At 47.9% G+C, this 24900-nt stretch overlaps 1 protein-coding gene across 1 annotated transcript in view; it reads left to right on the plus strand.

Moving 5' to 3' along the window:
• VAT1L (vesicle amine transport 1 like) overlaps window positions 1–24900 on the plus strand; it is a 166734-nt gene that overhangs the window by 52654 nt on the left and 89180 nt on the right. The window contains exon 4 of the mRNA XM_043898103.1: window positions 19699–19841. Coding sequence (XP_043754038.1) covers window positions 19699–19841 — 143 coding nt within the window. The remainder of the gene's footprint in view (window positions 1–19698; window positions 19842–24900) is intronic.

Here is a 24900-nt window from a genome sequence, read left to right on the forward strand (position 1 = left end):
TTCACAGTGAGTCTGAGGCATCCCTCTGCTTCTAGCATGTAGTGTAGGGTCCAGCTGGAGTGCATGGGTGCTTGGCCATTTTTAATTGTTTGATCTAATTAAATTAATTAACTTCACCTGTTCCAGGCAGACAGCATCTGTGCAATGATAATGAGATTCCTAATTGCACAGAGAAGGATACATTTATTAAGTATGTGGAATTAACAAATGACTATGTTGTCAAAATGTGAACCACACGTAGATGCTGTTTCATGACTTAAGCTAGCTTGTCAGCTGTTAAGTCAGGAACCACGTTGGATTTCCCAGTCCCTAAGTGTGTCTTCAAAGCAGAGACGGCTGCCAGCTTGGGCTCGTTTATCAGTCCGTCCACTCACTCTGCTGTATCAGTCTGTGGACTCCAGAGTTTGGAATCCCTGCCTTGCCTCCCACATCTCCTCTTTAGAACTATACTAAGCTGATGGACCTCATAATTTATAATTTATACTGGGTGGGTTGCCATATAAACTATAGGATGGAACCCTATCTACTGGCAATGTCTAATAAAGAAATACTCAAGGAGTTAGTCAAACAAGTGGCAAATCTGTATTCAAACATTGACTATCTACAGTCTATCCAACATTGGGCTGAACACAAAGTATGCAGTGGCAGATAAAACAGATATAGACTGTGCCATCTGAAACTTACCCTCAAAGATGTACATTCCAAGATATTCACTGAAATATGGCATTATAATTTCCTCTAAGATATGGATGGGTTATAAGGAATTATAGTATATCACACAATAGAATATTCCCCAAGCAGTCAACATAATGATGTTAAAGAATATTTCATGACCCAAGAATGTGCTCATGATATAAGCTTAGAAAAAAATAATCAGGGTACACAGTGGTATATTCAGTGTGATTTCAATGCTGTAGACAACCAGTTAATCTGTACATGTCGGACGACTACTAGAACAAAAAGAGTCAAATCATGTAGCATATTTATCTCTGACATCTGGCATGATGGTTGACATTTTTATTGTTTTCTGTATTTTCCCAATTTCATTCTTTATGAGGAACACAAACATGTGCTTTCAAATACTATTTTTTTAAAGAGCTTAGTAGAGATCAGCATAGATCCTGCCAAACGTGCCATTGCGTTCTCTTACCTGCCAGGAGAATTTACTAATATGATCAGTTTGTGCTGTGCTTGGGGAAATAACAGCTTCAGTCTTACCCAGAGCTTTCAGAGAATGAAGAAGCACTTAGGAAACTCTGGAGCCGTGAGGGCTGTGTACCTTCGTCAGCGCTTTCATTGGCTGCAGCCTATAAATCCTTAGTGGCCGAAAGCCGCAGGTGTGGGGGAAGAGGGAGGAGACAAAAACCCAGCTGTCCCCTGCCCCCTCGGTCCCCCAGGCTGCTCACAGGTGAACCCGCAGCCCCTGAGTGCCGCATCTCTGCCTGGTCGGAGATCGTGCTGGAGAAACAGCTGCTGAAATCCTTAACTGTCGTATTGCCTGGTGCCAGGCAGGATGCCCAGCCCTCCGTGGGGTCACAGGCTCCTCTCCTCACACCCACCTTAAGGAGGGCACTGTTACTGTGCATGCGTGAGGACTTGTCCATTTCCAGATGGCTGGTGAGTGTGGTCAGGCGTACCCCAAAGGTCAGAACCTCCCACTAAGGATTCCTAGAGCCCAACGTGGCATGTGGCACAAAGGAAATGTGTACAAACCAGCTTGATTTCTATGCATAACATTGATTTATGTCCACAGCACATGCATTTCCACTGAATAGAGCAATAAGTAAACAAGCAAAATTTATGGGACAGTGAAAAGGATACCAAGAAAGAAACAAGGTATTCCCTTACTAAGATTTGTCAGTTCAGTGCAGTGGAGTCGCTCAGTCGTGTCCAACTCTTTGCGACCCCATGAACCGCAGCAGGCCAGGCCTCCCTGTCCATCACCAACTCCCGGAGTTTACCCAAACTCATGTCCATTGAGTCAGTGATGCTATCCAACCATCTCATTCTCTGTCATACCCTTCTCCTCTTGTCTTCAATCTTTCCCAGCATGAGGGTCTTTTCTAAAGAGTCAATTCTTCACATCAGGTGGCCAAAGTATTAGAGTTTCAGCTTCAGCATCAGTCCTTCCAATAAATATTCAGGACTGATTTCCTTTAGGGTGGACTGGTTGAATCTCTTTGCAGTCCAAGGGGCTCTCAAGGGTCTCCTCCAACACCACAGTTCAAAAGCATCAATTCTTTGGCACTCAGCTTTCTTTATAGTCCAACTCTCACATCCATACATGACCACTGGAGAAACCACAGCTTTGACTTAGGTGGACCTTTGTTGGCAAAGTAATGTCTCTCTGTTTTTTAATATGCTGTCTAGGTTGGTCATAGCTTTTCTTCCAAGGAGTAAGCATCTTTTAATTTCATGGCTGCAGTCACCATCTGCAGTGATTTTGGAGCCCAAAAAAATAAAGTCTATCACTGCTTCCATTGTTTCCCCATCTATTTGCCATGAAGTGATGGGACTGGATGCCATGACCTTAGTTTTCTGAATATTAAGTTTAAAGCCAACTTTTTCACTCTCCTCTTTCACCTTCATCAAGAGGCCCTTTAGTTCTTCTTCCCTTTCTGCCATAAGGGTGGTGTCATCTGCATATCTGAGGTTACTGATATTTCTCCTGGCCATCTTGATTCCAGCTTGTGCTTCATCCAGCCCAGCATTTCACACAATGTACTATGCATGTAAGTTAAATAAGCAGGGTGACAATATATAGCCTTGACATAGTCCTTTCCTGATTTGGAACCAGTCTGTTGTTCCATGTCCAGTTCTAACTGTTGCTTCTTGACCTGCATACAGATTTCTCAGGAGGCGGTCAGGTGGTCTGGTGGCCATCTCTTTGAGAATTTTCCATAGTTTGTTGCAATCCACACAGTCAAAGGCTTTGGCATAGTCAGTAAAGCAGAAATAGATGTTTTTCTGGAACTCTCTTGCTTTTTTGATGATCCAATGGATGTTGGCAATTTGATCTCAAGATGTGTCAGAGAAGGAAAAAATGCAAAGAGATTTTCATTCATTCATTCATTCATTCCCACGTTTTATGAATTCCTTCTGCATGCCTATTGCTGTGCCAGGGGCCCCAGATAAAGAGGTGATTCAAGACATGATGTAGGAACTGGTGGTGTTAATGTTTACCCAAAGGAGATGGATTGATAAACAATATTAAGAGTTAAATAACCGTACATTTATTGCATTTACAAAGAAAGTCAGTGAACTTTGAAAGTCTTTTGTTCGTATGAAACAGCAGGATGAAGCTTTGGGAAGTGAGTTGCTCTTTAGAGAACAGGCCATGAGGGGATGGAGAGGGAGCAAAGGTAGGTGGGACAGGGCTAAACACCCAGGGGAGTTCCTCTCTGGAGATGGTGCTTCTCTTCCCTGTGGGACTGAACCTGAAACACTCTCACCCGGAAGCATCCGATGCCACCTTCCCAGACGTCTGATCCAGGAGAGCTGGCGGGGGGAGCAGGGGTTTGAGGGTCTGAGTATTTCATGCCTGGGGCGGGGGCTTTGCTGTGAACTTGTCCTCAGATCTGACAGGAGTGGAAACCAAGGTCCGGCTCTTGGTCCTGCCCAGAGGCCTGACTAATGAGGTGCCTTCAACAAACGGGGATGCTCAGAAAAAGGCACAGAGCCAGAGCACTGAGCTGTGGACACCGTCATCCCGGGCAGGGGCCCTTCCTGCCTCCCAGGCACCGTCACGCGTTGGCTTCACAAACCCCCGGGGTTATGGCAGACAGTGTAGTCACTGGGCCGGGAAGTGAGCTTTTACTGCCTAAGCCCCCACCTTGTGTTTGAACTCAGGCAGCGCTTCTGTCTGTATGTCTATTTAGCACATGCGTGTGTGCTAAATCGCTTCAGTTGTGTCCTTCTTTTTTGACCCCATGGACTGTAGCCCTCCAGGCTGCTCTGTCCATGGGATTCTCCAGGCAAGAATACTAGAGTGGGTTGCCAGGCTCTCTTCCAGGGGATCTTCCCCACCCAGGGATCAAACCCTTGTCTGCAGCATCTCCTGCATTGGCACGTGGGTTCTTTACCACTAGTACCACCTGGGAATCCCTATTTAGCACATAGAGGTAGGTATTATCATCCCAACTCGAGAGATCAAGCTGTCAGTTGAGAATCATTGGTCCATAGCCCCCGGGTGGTAAGTGGTCGATCAAGGGTCAAAGTCCAAGTCTTAACGGAATGCCTACATCTTTGCCCTTCGCTCCAGCCACCCTGTTACTTCCGGTCCTTGACGTGATATTAGGGCACTCACACAACAGTAGGGGTGTGTGTGTGTGTGTGTGTGTTTTAGTCACTAGTCATGTCCAACTCTTGTGACCCCGTGGACTGTAGCCCAGAAGGCTCCTCTGTCCATGGCGTTTTCCACGCAAGAATACTAGAATGGGATCTCGGGGATAGAACCCAGGTCTCCTGCATTGCAGGCAGATGGTTTACCATCTGAGCCACTAGGGAAGCCCAGGAATAGGTGTGGCCACCCCGTTTACCTAGGGCACTTCCACTTTCTGCCTGTTGAGTGAGCAAAGTTAGTAACAGCATCCCACTCATCCCCTGCTCTCCAAGAGTATCCCATTTTGGATGATGCATTATATGCTCACCCTACCTAACAAGTTTTGGGTTGAAATAGACACATTTATCAAAACCACAGCTCCGAAATGTGAGTACAAACTATAATTTGGCTGAGAACCGTGAATCCGGCATCCCACTGTGCAACAGTAATCATCCAGGAAATGTATCCAGATGCACCGTGTGGAAGGCAGCCAGCCTGGAAGTGGCTCTGACCCACCACGATTTAGAGCCCTGTGAAGGGGACTTTGCCATCTGGCAGCCTGGACTGGCTCCCTGGCCAGGATTCCAGCCACGTGGTTCCCAGAGTCCAGTTCTCAGGCACTGTGGGCTCTGGATTGTCCTTTGGGTACCCGGGTATCTATGGGAAAATAGTCCCAGTGAAAGATACGGATCGCCAGGAGGGCTGGTTAGCAGAGTTACCATGTGCAGCTGGGCAGGCTGTACACTGCATAAAAACACTCAACCCGTGGGGCAACAGTGAGGGATGCTGTTTTGTATTCTTTTATGAGATGGTCAGTCTGATGCAACCGCAGGCGGAGACAGAGGAAGGCTCAGGAAGACGAAGGTCATTATACTCTCTGGTCCTAGAGACAGGAGCATAGCATGCGCACAAGGAAAAGGAAAGACACCAGGGTGCTCAGGAGGCAGAAGGAGGGAGCGGGGCAGATACTGGCTATGATTTTACTGGGGTTTCTGTGGGAAAGGCCAGGCTGGGCTGGGTGGACAGTCAAGGACTGGCTATTTTGAGTCATTTTGGCAGGAATTGGGCTATAGGGCTGGTCACTAATCAACCTTGAGTATTCTTCGGAAGGACTGATACTGAAGCTGAAACTCCCAGTACTTTGGCCACCTGATGCAGAGTGGACTCAATGGAAAAGACCCTGATGCTGGGAAAGATTGAGGGCAGGAGAAGGGGGCAACAGAGGATGAAATGGTTGGATGGCATCATCAACTCAGTGGACATGAGTTTGAGGAAACTCCGGGAGATAGTGAACGATAGGGAAGCCTGGCGTGCGGCAGTCCATGGGGTCGCAAATAGTGGGACACAACCTAGCTACTGAACGACAACACTTACAGGCCTCCTGTCTGGCTGAGGGATAGATAAGGCAGAAGAGAGCTGCCTGGGGTGTATGAACCAGCTACACACACTAAGGAAGAGAGGGTCTCTGGGTTGGTTAGTTTGCATATCAAAGACTGCCCTCGGCCCCCAGGGGAGCCCTTTGTTACTGAATTGGAGCGCCCAGGAGGGGCCTGCCTCTCCGCAGCCAGTGAGGTTCTGAACAAGTCAAAACATCACATGATACACAGAAAACTTTAAACACTTACAATACAGATGCCCACACTTCGGTTGCCAAGGCTCACAGCTGTGCCTATTTGGAGGTGGAGGAGCGGGGAGTGGTGGCCCTAAATTGAACCCTTCCAGCTCAGCTCGCTGCCTTGCAGTCCCAGAGCACCTGGGGGGCTTAACCGGAGGCAAGCTAACAGGGCATGCACGTAAGGACTGCACAAGGGCACCAAACACGTACTGGGCTGCTGCGCTCTGCCTGGCGCTGGCCTGAGTACTCATCTGTCTGCGTGTGAACCTCAGACCAGTTTGGAGTCGATAGCCCTTTCTCTGTTTTATAGATGAGACCATGGAGGCGCCAAGAAATGAAATATCTTTCCACAGTCACACAGCCCATCCATAGAGTGAGCACATACCTTTCCAGCCCATTTCCCGTCATTGATGTAAAGTCAGAACCGCCCAAGGCATGTGGGGCAGATGAGCATCCGAGCAAGGGAGAAAGCAAGGAAGCCTACTGGGCAGCAGCTAGGACCATCCTTCCAAGCCTCCTCGTCTAGAAAGGGCACACATGTGCAGTTCCAGCCCTCAGTCGCCCTCTGACATTGTGGGTCCTCTTTGACCACCTTGCTGTTTGCCACCAAACTTCTGTCTCTTCTGCTACTTTACCCATTCAACATGCAGCTACTGAGACCTGAGCAATGCAACTCACTGCTGTGGATAAAGGTAAATAAGACATGGTCCTCCCCTAAAGGAGCTGATGGGCTAGTGGGAGACACAAGAGAAAGGATTTTTCAAAAGAAAGAGACAGGAAGAAGAGGGAGGAGGAGGGAAGGAGAATCACAGCACAGAGTGGAAGATGGTTGAAGACTGATGTGTATGAGTTTTAGGGTAAAGCAAGAGATGTTTGATGCTTTCAAACTGTGGAGTTGGAGAAGACGCTTGTGAGCCCCTTGTACAGCAAGGAAATAAACCAGTCCATCCTAAAGGAAATCAACCCAGAATATTCATTGGAAGGACTGATGCTAAAGCTGAAGCTCCAGTACTCTGGCCACCTGATGGGAAGAGCTGACTCATTGGAAAAGACCCTGATGCTGGGAAAGATTGAAGGCAGAAAGAGAAGGGGGCGACAGATGGCATCACTGACTCAGTGGGCATGAATTTGAGCAAACTCCAGGAGATAGTGAAGGACAGGGAAGCCTGGCGTGCTACAGTCCATGGGGTCACGAGGAGTGGACACAACTGAGCAATGAGGAGATATTAACTCCACTAGGGATCTCCGGGATGGTGACTTTGGAAGCCTGATTATTGACCACCTGCTGTGAGTCTTCTGTGGTGAATCACATCACACATGTTGCCTCCTTTGACCCACAGTTGACCTCATTGAGTAAATGTTATCATCCCTGAATTAGAGAAGAAGAATCTAGGGGTCAACCAACTTACACAGCAGCTCCAGGACAGAAGTGAGTCTGGGGTCCGAGAGCCCTAGCTTGCTCTGCCACCATGGATGGATCTCGTTTCTATGCAATTGTCTTGATATCAGAACAAAGAACTTGGGCTTAGTGACAATGAGGCCTGAGTTTAGATCTCATCACTTCCTGCCACTAGTATTAGCCTCTCTGAGCCTCGGTTTCCAGTGACTAGCAGGATAACCTTGATACTTCGGAGTCTGTCTTCATGTTGAGAGTATTTTGCTGGGAGGGTCAAATGAGATGTGTGTGGAAGGTCCTGGTACAGTGCTTGGCAAAGAGCACCTGGCCAGTGAGAGACGCTTCCCCTTCCTTCTCTCCTCGTAGCCCCCAGACCCACTATTGTCCTGCAGAGCAGGGCAGTGGCTAAGACTGTGGACGCTGGAGCCAGGTGACGAGGGTTCAGATCTAGTATCTGTTGTCGCTGTATGCCTTTGGGTGGTTACATCCCTTCTCTGCGCCTCAGTTCTTTCTTCTGGAAAATGAGGATGAAGTGGTACCCTCCTCGTGGAGGACGAGATGTGGATGGGATGAGCTGGTGTTTGCGGAGCGCAGAGAACCCTGCCTGGTACACAGGAAGCTCTGAGCAGAGGACACTGGATAAATAAATCTAGACTCTTCCCCACTTTGCCCCGCTGCTTCTCACCTGAGAGCCTGTGCCGTGAGCTCAGTACAGCCTGAGCAGAGGAAAAGTGTAAATATTCACCTTGCCATCATGGATGGGCAGAGCTGTGGGTGGCCGGGGCTGTTTAGCAGCCTCACTGAGGCCCCAGGAGCAGGGAGGCTGAGCGTCTCCGGGCCTCCAGAGCTTCAGACCCTGCTGATGGAGGGGCGGCTGTTTTCTCTTCCTGCGTCTCTGACTCACAGAAGACTGTCAGTCATATCCTCACCTACAGGATCTCAAACGCTAAACCCACAGGCTTCGATGTCAACCTCAACTCGGAAAGGAGGAAGTGGATTGTAGTCAAGGCTCTGCTGTGCTCAGCCATCAGTCGTGTCTGACTCTTTGCGATCTCATGGACCGTAGCCCACAAGGCTCCTTTGTCCACGGGATTCTCCAGGCAAGGATACTGGAGTGTGTTGCCATTTATTTCCTCCTCTGGGGGAATCTTCCCGCCCCGGGAATCGAACCCGCGTCTCCTGTGTCTCCTGCTTTGCAGGTGGATTCTTTACACCCTGAGCCATCGGGAGGTGCATAGTCAAGGCTGTAACTGACGAAATTAGAAGAAGGAAACTTTATAGTGCACTGGATCTCAGCAGACTCTGCACATTAGAATTGCCCTCTGGAACTCATAAAATACAGACAAATAACTAGGTACCACCCTGGCTTGAAATAAAACATGCGCTATTAAGGTATTCAGAGCATCCTGGGGGCCTTAGCCAAGTGGAATGGTGCCGTGAAGGATGACTGGCATCAGGATCTCCTGGGAGGCTTGTTAAACCTCCAAGTGTCAGGCTCCACCCCCTTGGGATTCTGATTCTGCAGGTCTGGGGGTGGGCCTGAGAATCTGCATTTCTAACAAGTCTCCAGATGAAGTGATGCGCCACTAGCACCTCACAAGGAGAAGCTGTGAGGTGAGCTTCTGAGCTGTATAATAGATAAAATCAATCATCAATCAAAGGTATCATCCACCAGGTCTTCCCAGAGAAATGTGTCTACTGCTTTTTTGGATTTAAAAAAAAATCCATGGAGGAGGAAATGGCAACCCACTCCAGTACTCTTGCCTGGAGAATCTCATGGACAGAGGAGGCTGGTGGGCTACAGTCCATGGGGTCACGAAGAGTCAGAGATGACTTTAGCGACCCAACAACAAGAAAAAAATAAAAACAATACATAAACTAAAAAATCCATATTTAGACCTTCAGTTCAGTTCAGTCGCTCAGTCGTGTCCGACTCTTTGCAACCCAACGGACTACAGCACGCCAGGCCTCCCTGTCCATCACCAACTCCCAGAGCAGGATCAAACTCATGTCCATCAAGTCGGTGATGCCATCCAACCGGCTCATCCTCTATTGTCTCTCCAGTACCATGAGACCTTGAGCAATTGAAAAATGCCTGTCTCCACTGATCTTCACTTTTTTCCTCCTTCTCTCTCTTCTCCCTCAGCCATTGTGCCCTGGAACTTCTTGCTGTTGAGATGCTCAGCACATACATGTTACAGGGAGTATCATGTGTAGTTCAAGAGTTTTGAAGCAACGGACAAGATAAAGAGGAGCTGATTCTGAAAACATACTGGGGGAAAATACAGAATGTTCTTTGCTGCCTTTGATGGCGGGTCACATGGATCAGCCCACGCAGTGGGATGTGAATTTGCTCTTCTTACAACAATTGAATCAAGTGAATTGTTGAGCAGGCAGATGACAGCACTGATCTGGGGAGAAAGAAGAGTTTCTAAACCTGTGTCTGAATCCCAGTGTGGGAGTCAGTATTGTCATATGAAAAGCATAAGGAGGGCTCAGGTCTCCAATGTACTAAATTTTGTGATAACATTCATTTATCTCTCCTGGTCCAAGTGCCTTTCTGCCTTGATGAAGATGAAAAAGTAAACTGATGGTTCTTGGGAACAGAACAATCCACCCTCACTGTTTCCTCCAGGCGTCTCCTCTATATACCCACCAAGCTTGTTCTTTTCCATTCTTTGACCACAAGAATGATTGGTGGTTTCCGGGAGCTGTTTCAAAAGTGAAAACAACTCGTGGAAGAGATAACCCTAATTCTCTTTTATAAGTGATCTCGGAAATGTCAAGTTAGCAGTAGAAAATTCCATTTTTCACTAAATGTAGGATACTGTGTAAAGTCTCATTCTCTTTGGGAGGCTTTTCAAACAGATTTTTTTATAGACCAGCTAAGAACCAGTCCGTGTGACCTAGAAATCATGGCACTGGAGAGACCACGGGGATCAAGTTCAAGTTCCCAGCTTGTCTAGTCTTTCCCTTCGTATGTCCACATGCAGTAAAGTGCGTGTCCCTTATTTGCCACACATTTGCAAGAGTGCAGTGTGCCGACGTGGTCTTATCCCAGGTTCAGTGGTTGGAATTGGCATTCTCACTCCATTGGTTTAAGTGTATGACTGTACTTTTAATAGTATCTTTATTTTATTAATATCTGTTGCCTCTAGAGGAATGCAAGCTCCAAAGTGATAGGAACCGTTTATAACTCATTCACCTTTATCTTTCCAGGAACTCCCATAGGGTTAGGGTTAGGGTCTAACATACTAGAGGCAGTCATGAAATAGCCCTCTAATGATGGAATGAGCGACAAAGAAGTGACATGCTGAGGTTCAAGGGATGACTGGGAATCAGCCAAGAGAAAAGACAGGAGAGACGGCTACAGGCAGTGGAACCTGTATGTGCAAAGGTCCTGTGGTGAGAGGGTGTGGTGCTTAGGAAAGACTTGGCATTTTTCCATATGCTCAGTCTGTCCAAAGCTAGAGTTGTGGTATATGATGAGGAGGTAGAGAACCTCTGTATCAGAGAGGCCCTTTGAAGCCATCTTTCCATTGTCTCCTACTTCCTTGAGAATCTGATGCCGCATCCTGAATCTCAGTGCCCTGACAGGAGTGCCTATTCCATAATCAAAGATTTTTTCTTTTTTTTTTTAATTAGAGGATAATTGTTTACAATATTGTCATGGTTTTTGCCATACATCAACCTGAATCGGCCCTAGGTATACATAGGTCCCCTCCCTCTTGAATCCCCCCCACCTCCCTCCTCATCCCACCCTTCTCAGTTGTCATAGAGCACCAGCTTTGGGTTCCCTGTGTCATCCATCAAACTCCCACTGGCTATCTATTTCACATACAGTAATGCATATGTTTCAATGCTTTTCTCTCAAATCATCCCACCCTCTCCTTCCCCTACTGAGTCCAACAGTCTGTTATTTTTTTTAGATTTTTTTAAATTAAACTTTTAGCTTTGTACTGGAGCGTGACCAGTTAACAGTGCTGTGATAGTTTCAGGTGGACAGCATAGGGACTCAGCCGTGTTTCCATTCTCCCCCCTCCCATCCAGGCTGCCACATAACATTAAGCAGAGTCCCCCGTGGTATACAGTAGGTCCTTGTGGTTATCCAGTTTAAATATAGCAGTAGGTACATGTCCATCCCAAACTCCCTAACTATCTCTTCCTTCATTCCCCCTCCTCCCCAGCAACCATAAGTCCCTCTCTAAGTCTGTGAATCTGCTTCTGTTTTGTAAATAAGTTCATTTGTTTCATGTCTTTTTAGATTCCACATATAAGGGAGAGCATCTATTCTAAACTCCGGTGGAGTGGGTAACCAGAATTTCAACCAGGCTCAGTCCTGATTCCAGGACAGCTGTGTTAGAAATTGTCATTTAACATACTGAATATGTCTCAGGCAGGTACGAAGCCTTTTATACAGATGTACCTGCTCCCCTGACCTTCCCAGGTGGCACAGTGGTAAAGAACCCTCCTGCCAAGCAGGAGATGGAGGTTTGAACCGTGGGAAGATCCCCTGGAGAAGGAAATGTCAGCCCACTCCAGTATTCTCGCCTAGAGAATCCCATGGACAGGGGAGCCCCGAGGGCTACAGTCCGTCAGGTTGCAAAGAGTGGGACACAACTTAGCAACTAAAACAACCACCTGCTCCTCAAATTGTTCATCTTCTGTGCCCAGATTTTCTGGAATAAGATCTTGCTTTGAACTGCCCGTCTGTTGATAAGAGTCGAACTTCAGGAACCACCCCCCTCCCCAAACAACTCCCTCATAATTATTGGCCTTGGATTTCCCACTGTCTGTGCTCTGCTTGAGGAGACCTCAACAGCCCTGGGATTAGGACCGAGCTGGTTGAAATCCGTTCACCTATCTTAACCTGAGACAGAGCTATCCAGAGTGGATCAGTGAAGCCTGCCAGACTGATGTCAAGGACCCATGGCTTCCTCTAAGATTTCCATGTCAGCAACTTGAGTGTTAAGCTGCTGCTAAGCTGCTTCAGTCGTGTCTTGACTCTCTGCCACCCCACAGGCAGCAGCCCACCAGGCTCCTCTGTCCACGGAATTCTCTAGGCAAGAGTACTGGGGTGGGTTGCCATTTCCTTCTCTGAGTGCTTAGCAGGATGGACAAAAAGATTAACAGCAGAGCGGCCAAGGAGTCGGGGACAGCAGAGTCTGACCCCAGCCTTACCACGCACAAGCGCCATAACCCTGGATGGGTTCCTTTTCCTCTCTGAATCCCCGTTTTCAGGTATAAGAGAAAAACAAAGTGTCCCACACGTGATGTAAGGATTTAAGGAAGCTCTTCAGCCCAGTACCTGGCACAAGGTGGGAGGCAGGAACCACGGCCGCTGTGACCGCTGCACGGTCAGCTGCAGGGAAGGGAGGCAGAGGCTTGCGAGCTCTTACATCCTACAGAGGGAAGGGGAATCAATTAGAAACAAGCAAATCTCCATTTACTGCTGTTGCTGGGAGACTGGATTGTCTTGTTCATTTTATGTTCTGGGTCTGCAGGTAAATTGCAAAATCCTTTTTATTGAAAATTCACTCCGTCTTCCGCAAATGTTTATTGAGTCCATGCTGTTTGCTAGGCACGTGGGAGAAACCGAGGATAAATTAGATGCTGATCTTGCATTCACCTTGGGAGTTGGAGAAGGGAGGGTACAGATTTTCTATAAATGTGAGGGAGAGCACTTTTCTGCTTAAATACAGAATGCTGGGCATTATTTATTTTAGACAATCACTGAGGATCTTGCAGGGCCTCTCATTGCCTGAGTGAATTAATTAAGAGCTAAAAGAGGGGGTGGGAGTGCTGCAGATAGAGGTGTACTGAGCTTGTGTTTACTACCCATCACTATTTATATAATAATAGACATTATAATACTACATGTACTACTTGTATATTGTGCTAACTATATGTGCATTTATATTATATACATGCGTGTGTGCTCAGTTGTGTCTGATTCTTTGCAACCCCAGGGACTGTAGCCCACAAGGCTCCTCTGTCCGTGGGATGCTCCAGGCACGAATATTGGGCATGGGTTGCCACGCCCTCCTCCAGGGGCTCTTCCCAACCCAGGGATCGAACTCACATCTCTCCTGTCTCCTGCATTATCAGGCAGGTTCTTTACCACTAGCACCATCTGGGAAGCCTATACATATATACATATAATACTAGTTTTAGATTGTATATATAATTATATATACACAGTTGTCCCTTGGTATCTACAGGGCCACACCCCTCCCCCAACAGAAATCAAAATCCAAGGGTGCTCAAGTCTTTTATATAAAATGGGATAGTGTTTGCATATAACCTATGCACATCCTCCATGTACTTTAAATCATCTCAAGATTATTTATAAGCCCTAATACAAGATAAATTCTATGTAAATAGTTGCCAGAGGTGAATTCAAGTTTTATTTTCTGGAACCTTCTGGAATTTATTTTTCCAGAATATTTTCAAATCACCGATTGTTGCCTCCACAGATGCAGAATCAGTATCCATGAGGGCTGACTGTAATTGTATTATATAATATATTTATGTATTATATATTATATATAATGCTCACATATATTACATAATAATATAAATATGTAGGTAACCCAGTTACTTCTGTCACTTCATTTTATTACCACATGTATCTTTCTCTTTAAAATGGAAATGGTAACTTTCTGCTTGGGCCAGAGACTAGTTACGCTGAGGGTTAAATCTCTGCTTTATTCCCGCTCTGCAAAGCTAAAGAACAAAGAAATCTGCAAAGTGACAAGGGGCTTCCCCATTACGTCAAACCCCTGTTATTTCTCGTGCATCGATTCAACACATTTTACCAAACACCTGCTCCGTGCCAGGCTCTGCCTGGGGACTGGGGTGGGGAGCCCACGAGGCACCGTCTCGGACCCCTTGAGGTGCATGGATGGGTCAGCGAGCAGCCACAGAAAGTGGCGGCTGCTGTCCTGGAGGACGTTCAGTGGCGGCCCTGGAAGAGGGCAGAGGTTCTGCCTGGGATGCTCGGGAGACGGGCGGCCTCAGAGCGAGTACTGTGAGCTGCAGAAGGGAGTGGACAGCCAGGTCGTGACAGGAGAGGGGAAGCATTTGGGGAAACCGGCACTGTTGCAAACAGCATGTGGGGCTGCAGAGTAGATCATGGGTCTGCTCCCACTGCCCGTATAACCATAATAATATGGAGAAAAATGGCAATAGGAGTCCTAGTGGTAATGAGTGCAGATGCTTATTGAGTGTTCCCTGTGCTAAGCCTGTGGGTGCATTATGTCCTACAGCAATCTTAGAATTTATATAGTATGCCATGTGATGTATATGCTATAAAATGCAGAGGAGTGGACGGTTACTCAGGGTCCCTCAGCCAGTGAACACAGCACATCAAGCTTTGCCACATCGCACCCTGGTGGCCTTGGCCCAGGCCCCTGACCTCCGTAAACCTCAGCTCCTTCCTCAGTAAAAGAAGGTTGAAGGCTTGTTCTGAGAACACCTAGGGATGAGGGTCAGGGCCACTGTCAGTGATGGCTAAAGTGTGTGTAGCTAGGGAGTGGATATTGGCAAGGTGGCGGCTGTCTCTTAGTGAGGTTACTGGGTCAGATCCCGGGGGGCTGGCCTTGTGCGGTCAAGTAAACAGTGTGCATTTTATCCAGAAGGCAGGACAGGCGTTGGGCAGCCTTGCAGCCCATGAGGAAATGTTCAGTGGTGTGTTTGAGGAAAATCACCCTTCACGGTGCAAAGTCCACGTGGAAACAGCCAGGCTGGTGAGAGGGGTGTTGTCATAGTCTAGGGGAGGAAGTGGTGGTCACAAGGGATGGTGAGTGGAAGCAACATCTGTGCCAACTGGGAGAGGGGTTCAGCACGACTCCATGCTTCCTGTCTTTAGCAATGAGTGAATGGTGCCGCTCCATCCACTGAGGCAGGAAATGCAGTGGGAGGAGTGTTTGGGGTTGGATCATGTCCCCCTGCACTCGTCCAGTTCATAAATTAAAATCCTAAAGCCCAGCACCTCAAAATGTGCCCTTGTTTGGAGGCGGGATCTTCACAGAGGTCATCGAGTTACAACGAGGTCATGAGGGTAAGCCTTAAACCCACAAGACTGTTGTCCTTACAAGAAGGGGGTCTGTGGGCACAGACGGGCACAGGAAAGAAGACCAGTGTGAGGAGACCCAGGGAGAAGACTGCCATCTGCAAGCCAGGAGGGAGGCCTGGGTCTGCTCCCTCCCTCACGGTCATTGGAAGGAGCTGACACTCTGAGTTCAGACCTCCAGCCTCAGAACCATGAAACAGCAAAGTCCTGTTGGTTAAGCCGCCCAGTCGTGGCATTTCGTGACGGCAGCCCTCGCAAGCTCTTACAAGGAGTAACTCATTTGGAGAGAGCCATGAGTTATGTTTTGGATCGCTTGAGTCTGATGTGTGGTTTCTGGAGAACCAGGTGAAGCGGCTGGTAAGATGTAGTTCAATACACAGCTGTGGGCCTCGGTGGGACTAGAGAGGTGAAGGTGTATCAGGAATCTGCCGCTCCAGCATCTATTACACAGTGTGACGAGGTAGCATATAGTAGGAATCTGCAAAGGAGTGGAGTGGATAAATGTCAGATTTGCTCAAGGGCTTCCCTGGTGGCTCAGATGGTAAAGAATCCGCCTGCAGTGTGGGAGACCTGGGTTCCATCCCTGGGTTGGGAAGATCCCCTGGAGAAAGGCATGGCTACCCACTCCAGTATTCTGGCCTGGAGAGGAGCCTGGCGGGCTATAGTCCATGGGGTCGCAAAGAGTCGGACATGACTGAGTGATTTTCGCTCACTTGTTTAAGGACGGAAGGCAGGATAGGGACTACGCAGCTATGAGCACCAGCTCTAAGCTCCCACCCCAGCAGTACCAACAGTACCTGTCGAATTTTAAAGGATCGTCACGTTGGTTGCTGACATTTACACTCTGATGGGCTATAGCCCACAGGGTCACACAGAGTCGAAAGCGACTGAAGCAGCTCAGGACGCACGCACAGGAAGGATAACCCCTTTTTTGTTCTCTAAAATGAGGAGATACAGAAATGAGCCAACTCCTTGGTAGTTGAGTAATTAAGAACCTGCCTGCTAGTGCAGGGGACACGGGTTAGGCCCCTGGTTGGGGCAGCTAAGGGGAAACCAAGCGGCCTCGGGGCTACTGAGCCCGGGTGCCACAGCCGCTGAGTCCGCCCTCTGGAGCCCACGTGCCGAAACTGCTGAGCCCACAGGTGCGACTGCCGAATCCTGCATGCCCAGGCCCAGGCTCTGCACCCAGGGAGGCTGCCCCAATGAGAAGCCCTCACACTGCAGCTGGAGAGTAGCCCCTGCTAGCCACAGCTAGAGAAAGCCCAAATGCAGCAACAAAGACCCAACGCAGCCAAAAATAAATAAATAAAATTTTCTTAAAAGAAATTAACCAAAATACCAAAGCTATTCTTAGAGCAGAGAAGAACAGCCCATCTAGAGTCTCAGGTTCATGGCTGTGTTCTAAAATGTTGACCTCCAGGCGGGCATGTCAGTAATGTGTCTATTTTAGACAGCAACTTAAAAATCCACTTAACTCGAAATGTCAAAATAAGTAGACAGCATGGCATAATAGAAAATGGCAGTAGCTGGGAGTCAAGAGACCTTGCTTTGCATCCCAGCTCTGCCTCAGAAGAACTGGGTCACCCTAACCTTTCAGAGTCCCCTGTCCCTGCTCTGTAAAACAATGAGGAGGAGGGGGTAACTGGATGAGCTTATAAATCTGACATTTTCTGATGCTCTCAATGTTGCCTTTCATTGCAAATGTTGGGAAGAATTGTGTTTCCACAAACTGACCTGCCAGCCTTATTGAGTCCAGCAACATGAATATGTAAATAAAGTGAGAGGCGGTAATTCATATCACAGATGCCTTTGGTGGAATAATTTCCCTCCTTAATAATTTCTGCCTCATGAAGATGGTTGATGGAACACTGGAAAAAGATAGCATTTGGTTTTAGGATGCAAATTAATTAGCAAATTGGGTTTTACTGGAAGGTTTGTGAATGCATGTTATTGTAGTATTTTGCCCACTGACTCAAACCTCTGACCATACTGAAAAAGGACATGGGGAGATTACCCATTCCTAACTACTTTTGTGATTTCTCTTGAACCATTTGCTATTTAAATCTCATGTACTGGCTTTTTCTTCATATGCTTGGACAGCTCAGCTCTGGGTGTAATAAGCCACTATGGGGCATGGATGGTTAACACTGACTGAGTACCATGGTTTGTGCCAGGCACCAACCTGTGTTACACGTCACCTCATTTCACGCCCCCGGAGCAGATGCTGTCAAGCACATCATACCTTCTCTGCACTCAGCATGCTGCAGTTTGCTCACTCAGGGCTCCTAACTGGCTGTGGAAGCACGTTTGGTCTCTAAGGGCAAGCCAGACATGCCTACTGCTGCAGAAGCAACCCTGAACCCATATCAGATGGAAATTTGGTGGACAGATATTCCAGCTTCCTCACTGCTTGGTTCGGATAATCCCAGGTGTAATCTACATTTGCTGATGGAGTTCCTTAGAGGGACCCAGTTCCAGTTACCATGGTGGATGTTGACTTGATAAACACACCCTTTATTGACTGCCTCCTATTTCTGTCTTGATATCCTGGTGTTTCCTGCAGTCCTGTTCCAGACAAAGGCTGTTGTTGTTTGTTGTTCAGTCACTAAGTCATGTCGGACTCTTTGTGACCCCATGGACTGCAGCACACCAGGCTCCCCTGAACTTCACCATCTCCCGGAGTTTGCTCAAAGTCATGTCCATTGAGTCTGTGATGCCATCCAACTATCTCATCCTCTGTCGCCCCCTTCTCCTCCTTCCCTCAATGTTTCCCAGCATCAGGGTCTTTTCCAGTGAGTCAACTCTGTGCATCAAGTGGCCAAAGTATTAGAGCTTCAGCAACAGTCCTTCCAATGAATATTCAGGGTTGATTTGTTTATTGACTGCCTTCTATTTCTGTCTTAATACCCTGGTATTTCCTGTGATCCTATTCCAGATAAAGGACTTGCTCTCAAAATCCTTGCCTCAGGATCTGCTTCTGGGGAATCCAAACTAGGACATCCTCCAAGATCCCTGGGGCATAGGTAATATTAGTGCTGACTTATAGATGGAGAACCTGAAGTCCAGATGGTTAAATGATCATTGTTCTGTCTTGGTACCAGGGTTTTGCTGGCTCTCCTTCCTCTATACCAGTGATTCTCAACCAGGGGAGATTGTGTTTCCCAGGGAACACTTTGAAATGTCTGGAGATATTTTTTTTAATTCATTTATTCTTTAACTGCAAGGTAATTGCTCCACAGTATTGGTTTCTGCCATACACCAACATGAATCAGCCATAGGTATACGCATGTCCCCTCCCTCTGAACCTCTGCCCCACCTCCCAGCCCATCCCAACCTTCTAGGTTGTTACAGAGCCCCAGTTTGAGCTCCCGGAGTCATCGGCAGATTCCCGTGGGCTATCTGTTTTTCATACGGTAGTGTACGTGTTTCCAGTTGTCCCACCTTCTCCTTCCTCCCTACCCCTGTGTCCATAAGTCTGCTCTCTCTGCATCTCCACTGCTGCCCCGCACAGAGGTTCATCAGTACCTCTTTCTAGATTCTGTATATGTGCGCTAATATACGATACTTGTTTTTCTCTTTCTGACTTACTTCACTTTGTGTAATAGGCTCTAGGTTCATCCGCCTCATTGGAACTGACTCAGATGTGTTCCTTCTTATGTCTGAGTACTGTCTCATTGTGTATATGCACCACAGCTTCTTTATCCATTCATCTGTTGATAGACATCTAGGATGCTTCCATGTCCTAGCTATTGTAAATAGTGCTGCAATGAACAGTGGGCTATCTGTGTCTTTTTCAGTTTGGTTTCCTCAGGGTATATGCCCAGTAGTAGGACTTGCTGGGTCCTATGGTAGTTTTATTCCTAGTTTTTTTTAAGGAATCTCCATAGTGGCTGTTTCAATTTACATTCCCACCAACAGTGCAAGAGGGTTCCCTTTTCTCCACACCCTCTCCAGAATTTATTGTTTGTGCATTTTTTGATGATGGCTGTTTTGACCAGTGAGGTGGTATCTCACTGTAGTTTTGATTTGCATCTCTCTAGTAGTGAGCGATGTTGACTGGAGATATTTTTGGGTGTCACAGCTGGGGGCTTGCTGCTGGTACCGAGTAGGTGAAGGCCAGGGACCCTGCTAAACATCTCACAATGCACAGTTCAGCCCCCTGCAATGAAGACCAATCCAACCAGAAAAAGGTCAATAGCGCCAAGGCTGAGAAATCCTGCTTTTCGCCCAGCAAGACTAGCTGTCGGGTGGTGGCTCTCCTGTGTGACTTGTCTGTGATATTTCACTTCTAGGGCCAAGCTGTGGCTCAGCTGTGCTCCACTGTCCCCAGCGTGACTGTCTTTGGAACGGCTTCTACTTTCAAGCATGAAGCCATCAAGGACTCCGTGACCCACCTCTTGGACAGAAACGCAGACTATGTGCAGGACGTGAAGCGGTAAGATGCTTGTTCTAAAGGCACCGGGATGGTCCCTGCACTTCTCTCTTAGAGAATTTCTCTCAGTCGTGTCTGACTCTTTGTGACCGCATGGGCCCAGGTCTCCCACACTGCAGGCGGATTCTTTACCAGCTGAGCCCCCAGGGAAGCCCAAGAATACTGGAGTGGGTAGCCTATCCCTCCTCCAGGGGATCTTCCCGACCCAGGAATCAGACCGGGGTCTCCTGCATTGCTGGTGGATTCTTTACCAACTGAGCCATCAGGGAAGCCCCTTGTTAAAGAACAGGAGCATCATTTAGAGGAGGGCTAATAACAGTCATCAGCTCAGTGGTAAAGAACCTGCCTGCCAACGCAGGAGACTCCGGCTGATCCCTAGGTTGGGAAGATCCTCCGGAGAAGGAAGCAGCAACCTACTCCAGTGTTCTTGCCTGGGAAATCCCATGGACAGAGGAGCCTGGCGGGCTACAGCCCGTGGGGTCGCAGAGTCAGACAGCTGAGCATGCACACACTCTTTCTCAGTGTCATAATGCCATAATGATGAACATGCATGTTACTAGCTCTGGGCTATTTCACATGGAATTCGCTCATCTAATCCTCTCAACAGCCTTATTATTATCCCCATTTTGGAGAGGATAAACCCAAGGAACTGAGAAGTTAAGTAACTCACCAAGCTGAATTGTGAGAGCTGCTACAACACTACCATAACACAGAGAAGTTTATTTCTCACTCATTCACATAACAGCCCCAGGGAACGTGGACTCCAACCTGGGTGTGACTGAGAGCCACCAAAGGACCACGGTGGGGACAAATGGGACACAGGTTTGGAACAGTCACTGGTGCTGCAGGGAGAATGAAGGCAGAGGTGTCAGTCTGCTGGCTGTTGCGGTCTCCACGGGGAGACTTTGGTTTATAATCGGATCCGTATTCCACCTGTGACCCTGAAGCTATTGATCACGGCCATGTGCACGCCACCACAGGGAATCAGATGGCACACCCAGCTGCCGCCACACTTGCAGATGATCTGTGGGTCTCCACCCTGCTGATTCTCAGCATTCAAGGCTGATTCCCAGGCTCTGCTCCACCCACAGCCCCTGGGAGGATTCAGCCACATCCCAGAGCCACTGTTTATGTATTTTCAGTCTCCAGCACAAAACTGTAAGCTACACAGGATTAGGTTGTCCAGCTAGCATCATAACAAAGAAATCATTTTCTCCACATCCCTGATTAAGATGAAAAATTGAAGGGCTGCAAGACGAGAGATCTGGTTGCTTGAAATGATAGATTTGGAGCAGATTGGATGAAACTTGGGAAGTTTCTTGGAAAGGAAAGCCTTCTGATGGTCTGAATTCTCCCATTTGATTTTAGATTTTGAATGGGGAGATCTACATGCTATTTAAGGTTACCCTAGTATTTCCCATGAGGTGTGAAAAGAGAGCTTTAAAGCTAGATATTAGAACTTCACCATCCATTTCTCAGATGTCCAGAGATCACAGGCATTTTGTAAAAAATTTAAGTATAGATGATTATATTTTCCAGTATAGTTTTACAGGATATTGAATAGAATTCCCTGTGCTATACAGTAAATCCTTGTTGCTTATCTATTTTATGTATAGTAGTCTGAAAGACTTTCAGAATATACTCTTGCCTGCTTTTATACACCTCAGGTGGCTCTTTATTCTTTTGGCTCACTGGGCCTTCGATGCTGCTGCTCGCAGGCTTTCTCTAGCTGCAACGAGTGGGAGTGACCCTCTCTGGTTGTGGTGCTCGGGCGTCTCGTGGTGGCTTCTCTTGTTGTGGGGCACAGGCTTCGGGAGTTGCAGCACTCGGGCACAGTGGCTGTGGGCATGGGCTTAGTTGCTCCGTGGCATCTAGGATCTTCCCGGAGCAGGAGTTGAACCCGGGTCTCCTGCTTTAGCAGGCAGGTTGTTTACTGAGTAGCTGCCAGGGGACCGCCTTCCTTTCTTTAACTTGCATCTTTCAAGCTGTGACCTGATCCCCCCATCCTCTTTCCTTTCATCCTCTGAAGCGATATTTTTGCAAGCATCCTCTCCTCTGTTCCTGCCCTGACCAGCTTAGTCAGTACCAAGTATCTGTGGTGGGCCGGGTACTCTGCTAGGACAGCAGGTCCAGCAGAAACCACCGTGAGAATCACTGTCTTCACGGAGCGGAGAGTCTCAGTGGGGAAGACAGGACAGAAGATACTGAAAGGTTCATTGCTTTGCACTTTGGTGTGCACTCCGGCGGAGAAATGCAAGGTGCTAGTGAAATCAGCACAGGCACATGGGGAAATCAGACATGTCATCCATCAAAGGGTGAGATTCCGACTGAGAACTGAGGGATGAGAATTAGGCCAAAGGAAGAGCGTTTCTGACCCAGGGGAATGGCGTGTGCTAAGGCCCAGGGTCGGGAGAGACTTGGTCAGTTCCAGAATCTGCAAGGAGACCAGTGAGGCTGGAGGACGTGGTCAGAGGATTTGGGAGGTGGTAGGAGAGAAGCAGGGGATGGCAGCTCTTCTGAAGAGGTGACAGTCCGTACCAGGGAGCCTCTGTGGTCCCCACACCCCAGGAGCTGCACCATCCCCTCATCCCCTCACTGCACTTGACCTGCTCCGTTAGCCCGGAATTGACAATTTCTGCTGATGTCAGAAAAGCAGAAGATAACAGCATCTGAGGGTCATCTCCTCCGACCACCATCCTGCAAATATGACCTCCAACACTTCCTTGAGTTTTTAAGTAGAGGTCCTAGGATTAGCCTAAAAATGACTTGAGAAGTCACAGGTATATTTATACTCTCTGTCCCATGAAGCCTACCCTCAGGAAAAAATCCAAAAGAAGATAAAAGCCACAGGTCCATGTTGCCTGTTTGCAGAGCCAAGCGCTGCTTCTGCCTCACTGTAGGCGCCCAGGATAGACCGACAGGGTGAATTACAGCATCGTCTGTAATAGCGAAAATCCAGAACCAGCCCCCATCAGCAACAGAAGGGAAATGGCTCGGTAGATTACACTACACCCACACACTTGAGTATTATGCAGCCCCTAAAAAAAAACATACTAGTTATGAAGACTCTGTCAGAAAATGAAAAAAATATCCGTAGTAGCATATTGAGTGAAAAAAGCAGTATGCCAAATTCCAGCTACACTGTGATCACAGCTTTGTATAAATCCTTGGCGTGTGAGGACATAAAATGAAAGGGAAAAAGATTCACCCACTAAGATGCAACAGGAGTGGAATGCAGAGTGACTTTTCCTTCTTTTCTGATCCATGGATATTATCTGTTACACAATGCTGTGTGTAATCAACTAGGAAAAATAATAGCGTAAAATTTCTTGGGACGGAAATTCTTTTATCAACCAGTCAGTCTGCTTCTTTTGAACATGTCTGCAGCCTAGAACCAGACATTTTAAAGAGAATGGGGGAAAAATATTTATAATACAGACATAGCCTTTATGTCACTCCCCCCTTCTCTTTTCAGGAGGAGAGAGATGAGTATGGCTCATTGTTTCAGGAGAGGAAACAAAGTGGATGCGTTCGAAGCTTTGAATTGTGTGTGTCTGACTGTAAGGGCTTTAAAAATAAAGAGGAGAGAAAAGACCAGAGGGAGCACCAAGGTGGACGGCCCCCCACCCCCCACGTGGGAGCTCAAAGACTAGGAAGTATTTTAGTCCGTAGAGAGGGGCGGGGAGTGAATCCCACGCCAGGTGTGCATCTGTCCTCTCGCTCTTTAGAGCATCTTAGTGAGACCATTTGGTGTGTATCCAGCAAGATGGAAATTCCACATCCTACAAATAAAGAAGCTGAGGCCAAGTGGAAATTAACAAATGCCTAGCCAGCAGGAGAGAGCAGAGAGAAAACAATAGAGAAAGGGTTCCTTCCTAGAGGCGGTTTTGCTAAGCGCCAGTGGGAGGCATCGGTAGTGAACTTTTACTAAGCAGCCTACTGTGTGCTGGGCTGGCTGAAATCGCCTCATCCCTCTGTCACGAGTTCAGTGGCAGTGGTTAAAGCCGTGGCAGGAATGAGTTCTCAGAGACGAGGGGATTCTGAACGAGAAGACGTGCAGGAGAGCCAAGGGCCCAACTGGAAACGGAAGTTACGATGATAAAGGGGAACTGATCTCTTGATTGACAAAGTCGAAGGGCCGCTTGCCCAGTAATGACCCAATGGCAAAGGCCACCACTCAGGAGAAATTCCCCGCTGGTCCAAGTGGGCGAGAAGCAAAGAGGCGGCACTTTCTGGGAAGGAGCCAGGGGTTGGGGACCAAGGACAGACAGACAGGAAAATCTTGGGTCAGCAATCCCCAAATATCTTGCTGCTGAATTTGGCAGAGGATCTCTGAGCTGGGGCTATTTCTATTTGCTTCTTAAGTCTGCAGAGATTTATGACAGCAGGAGAAAGCAGAGTAGGAACTGCTGCCTTTAACTCTCTGCCCCCTCTGTGTTTATGTGATTATGCAGGCAAGGTGGACACTCAAGAAACTGGGGCCCTGGGGGCAGCTCAGAAATGAGGATGGTCTCTGTGCCTCTGACGGGCTGCGTAGCTCTGCTTGTGAGAGTCATGATTGTTCCATTAAAAGATGCTGCTAAGGTGCTTGTCAATGGAAGGATGAGCAAGGGAGGACCTGACCCAAGCCTCCGTGTGGAAAGGCAGTGGAAGTGTTCGTTGTTCAGTCATATCCGACGCTTTGTGACCCCATGGACTGCAGGCTGCCAGGCTCCTCTGTCCATGGCATTCTCCAGGCAAGAATGCTGGAGTGGGTTGCCATTTCCTTCTCCAGGGGATCTTCCTGACCCAGGAGTCGAACCCGGGTCTCCTGCATTGCAGGCAGATTCTTTACCATTTGAGCCATCAGGGAAGTCCCTACTTGCGGGGCCTGAGCATTTTAACTAGACCCAGTGTTCAGTTCAGTCTGATTCACTGACTGGGCTTCTAATAACTAAACAGGGGATGGAGCGCTTTTCCATTTTGCAGCTCTCACCTGAAGGAACATTGCTGGCCCTGAAAGGAGCAATGTCTGCTCGCAGGTTTGACTTCTACAACCAAATTGAGTCAGTGGAGTGTTCTT

Source organism: Cervus elaphus, chromosome 4 (genome assembly GCF_910594005.1).
Source record: "Cervus elaphus chromosome 4, mCerEla1.1, whole genome shotgun sequence".
Lineage (NCBI taxonomy): Eukaryota > Metazoa > Chordata > Mammalia > Artiodactyla > Cervidae > Cervus > Cervus elaphus.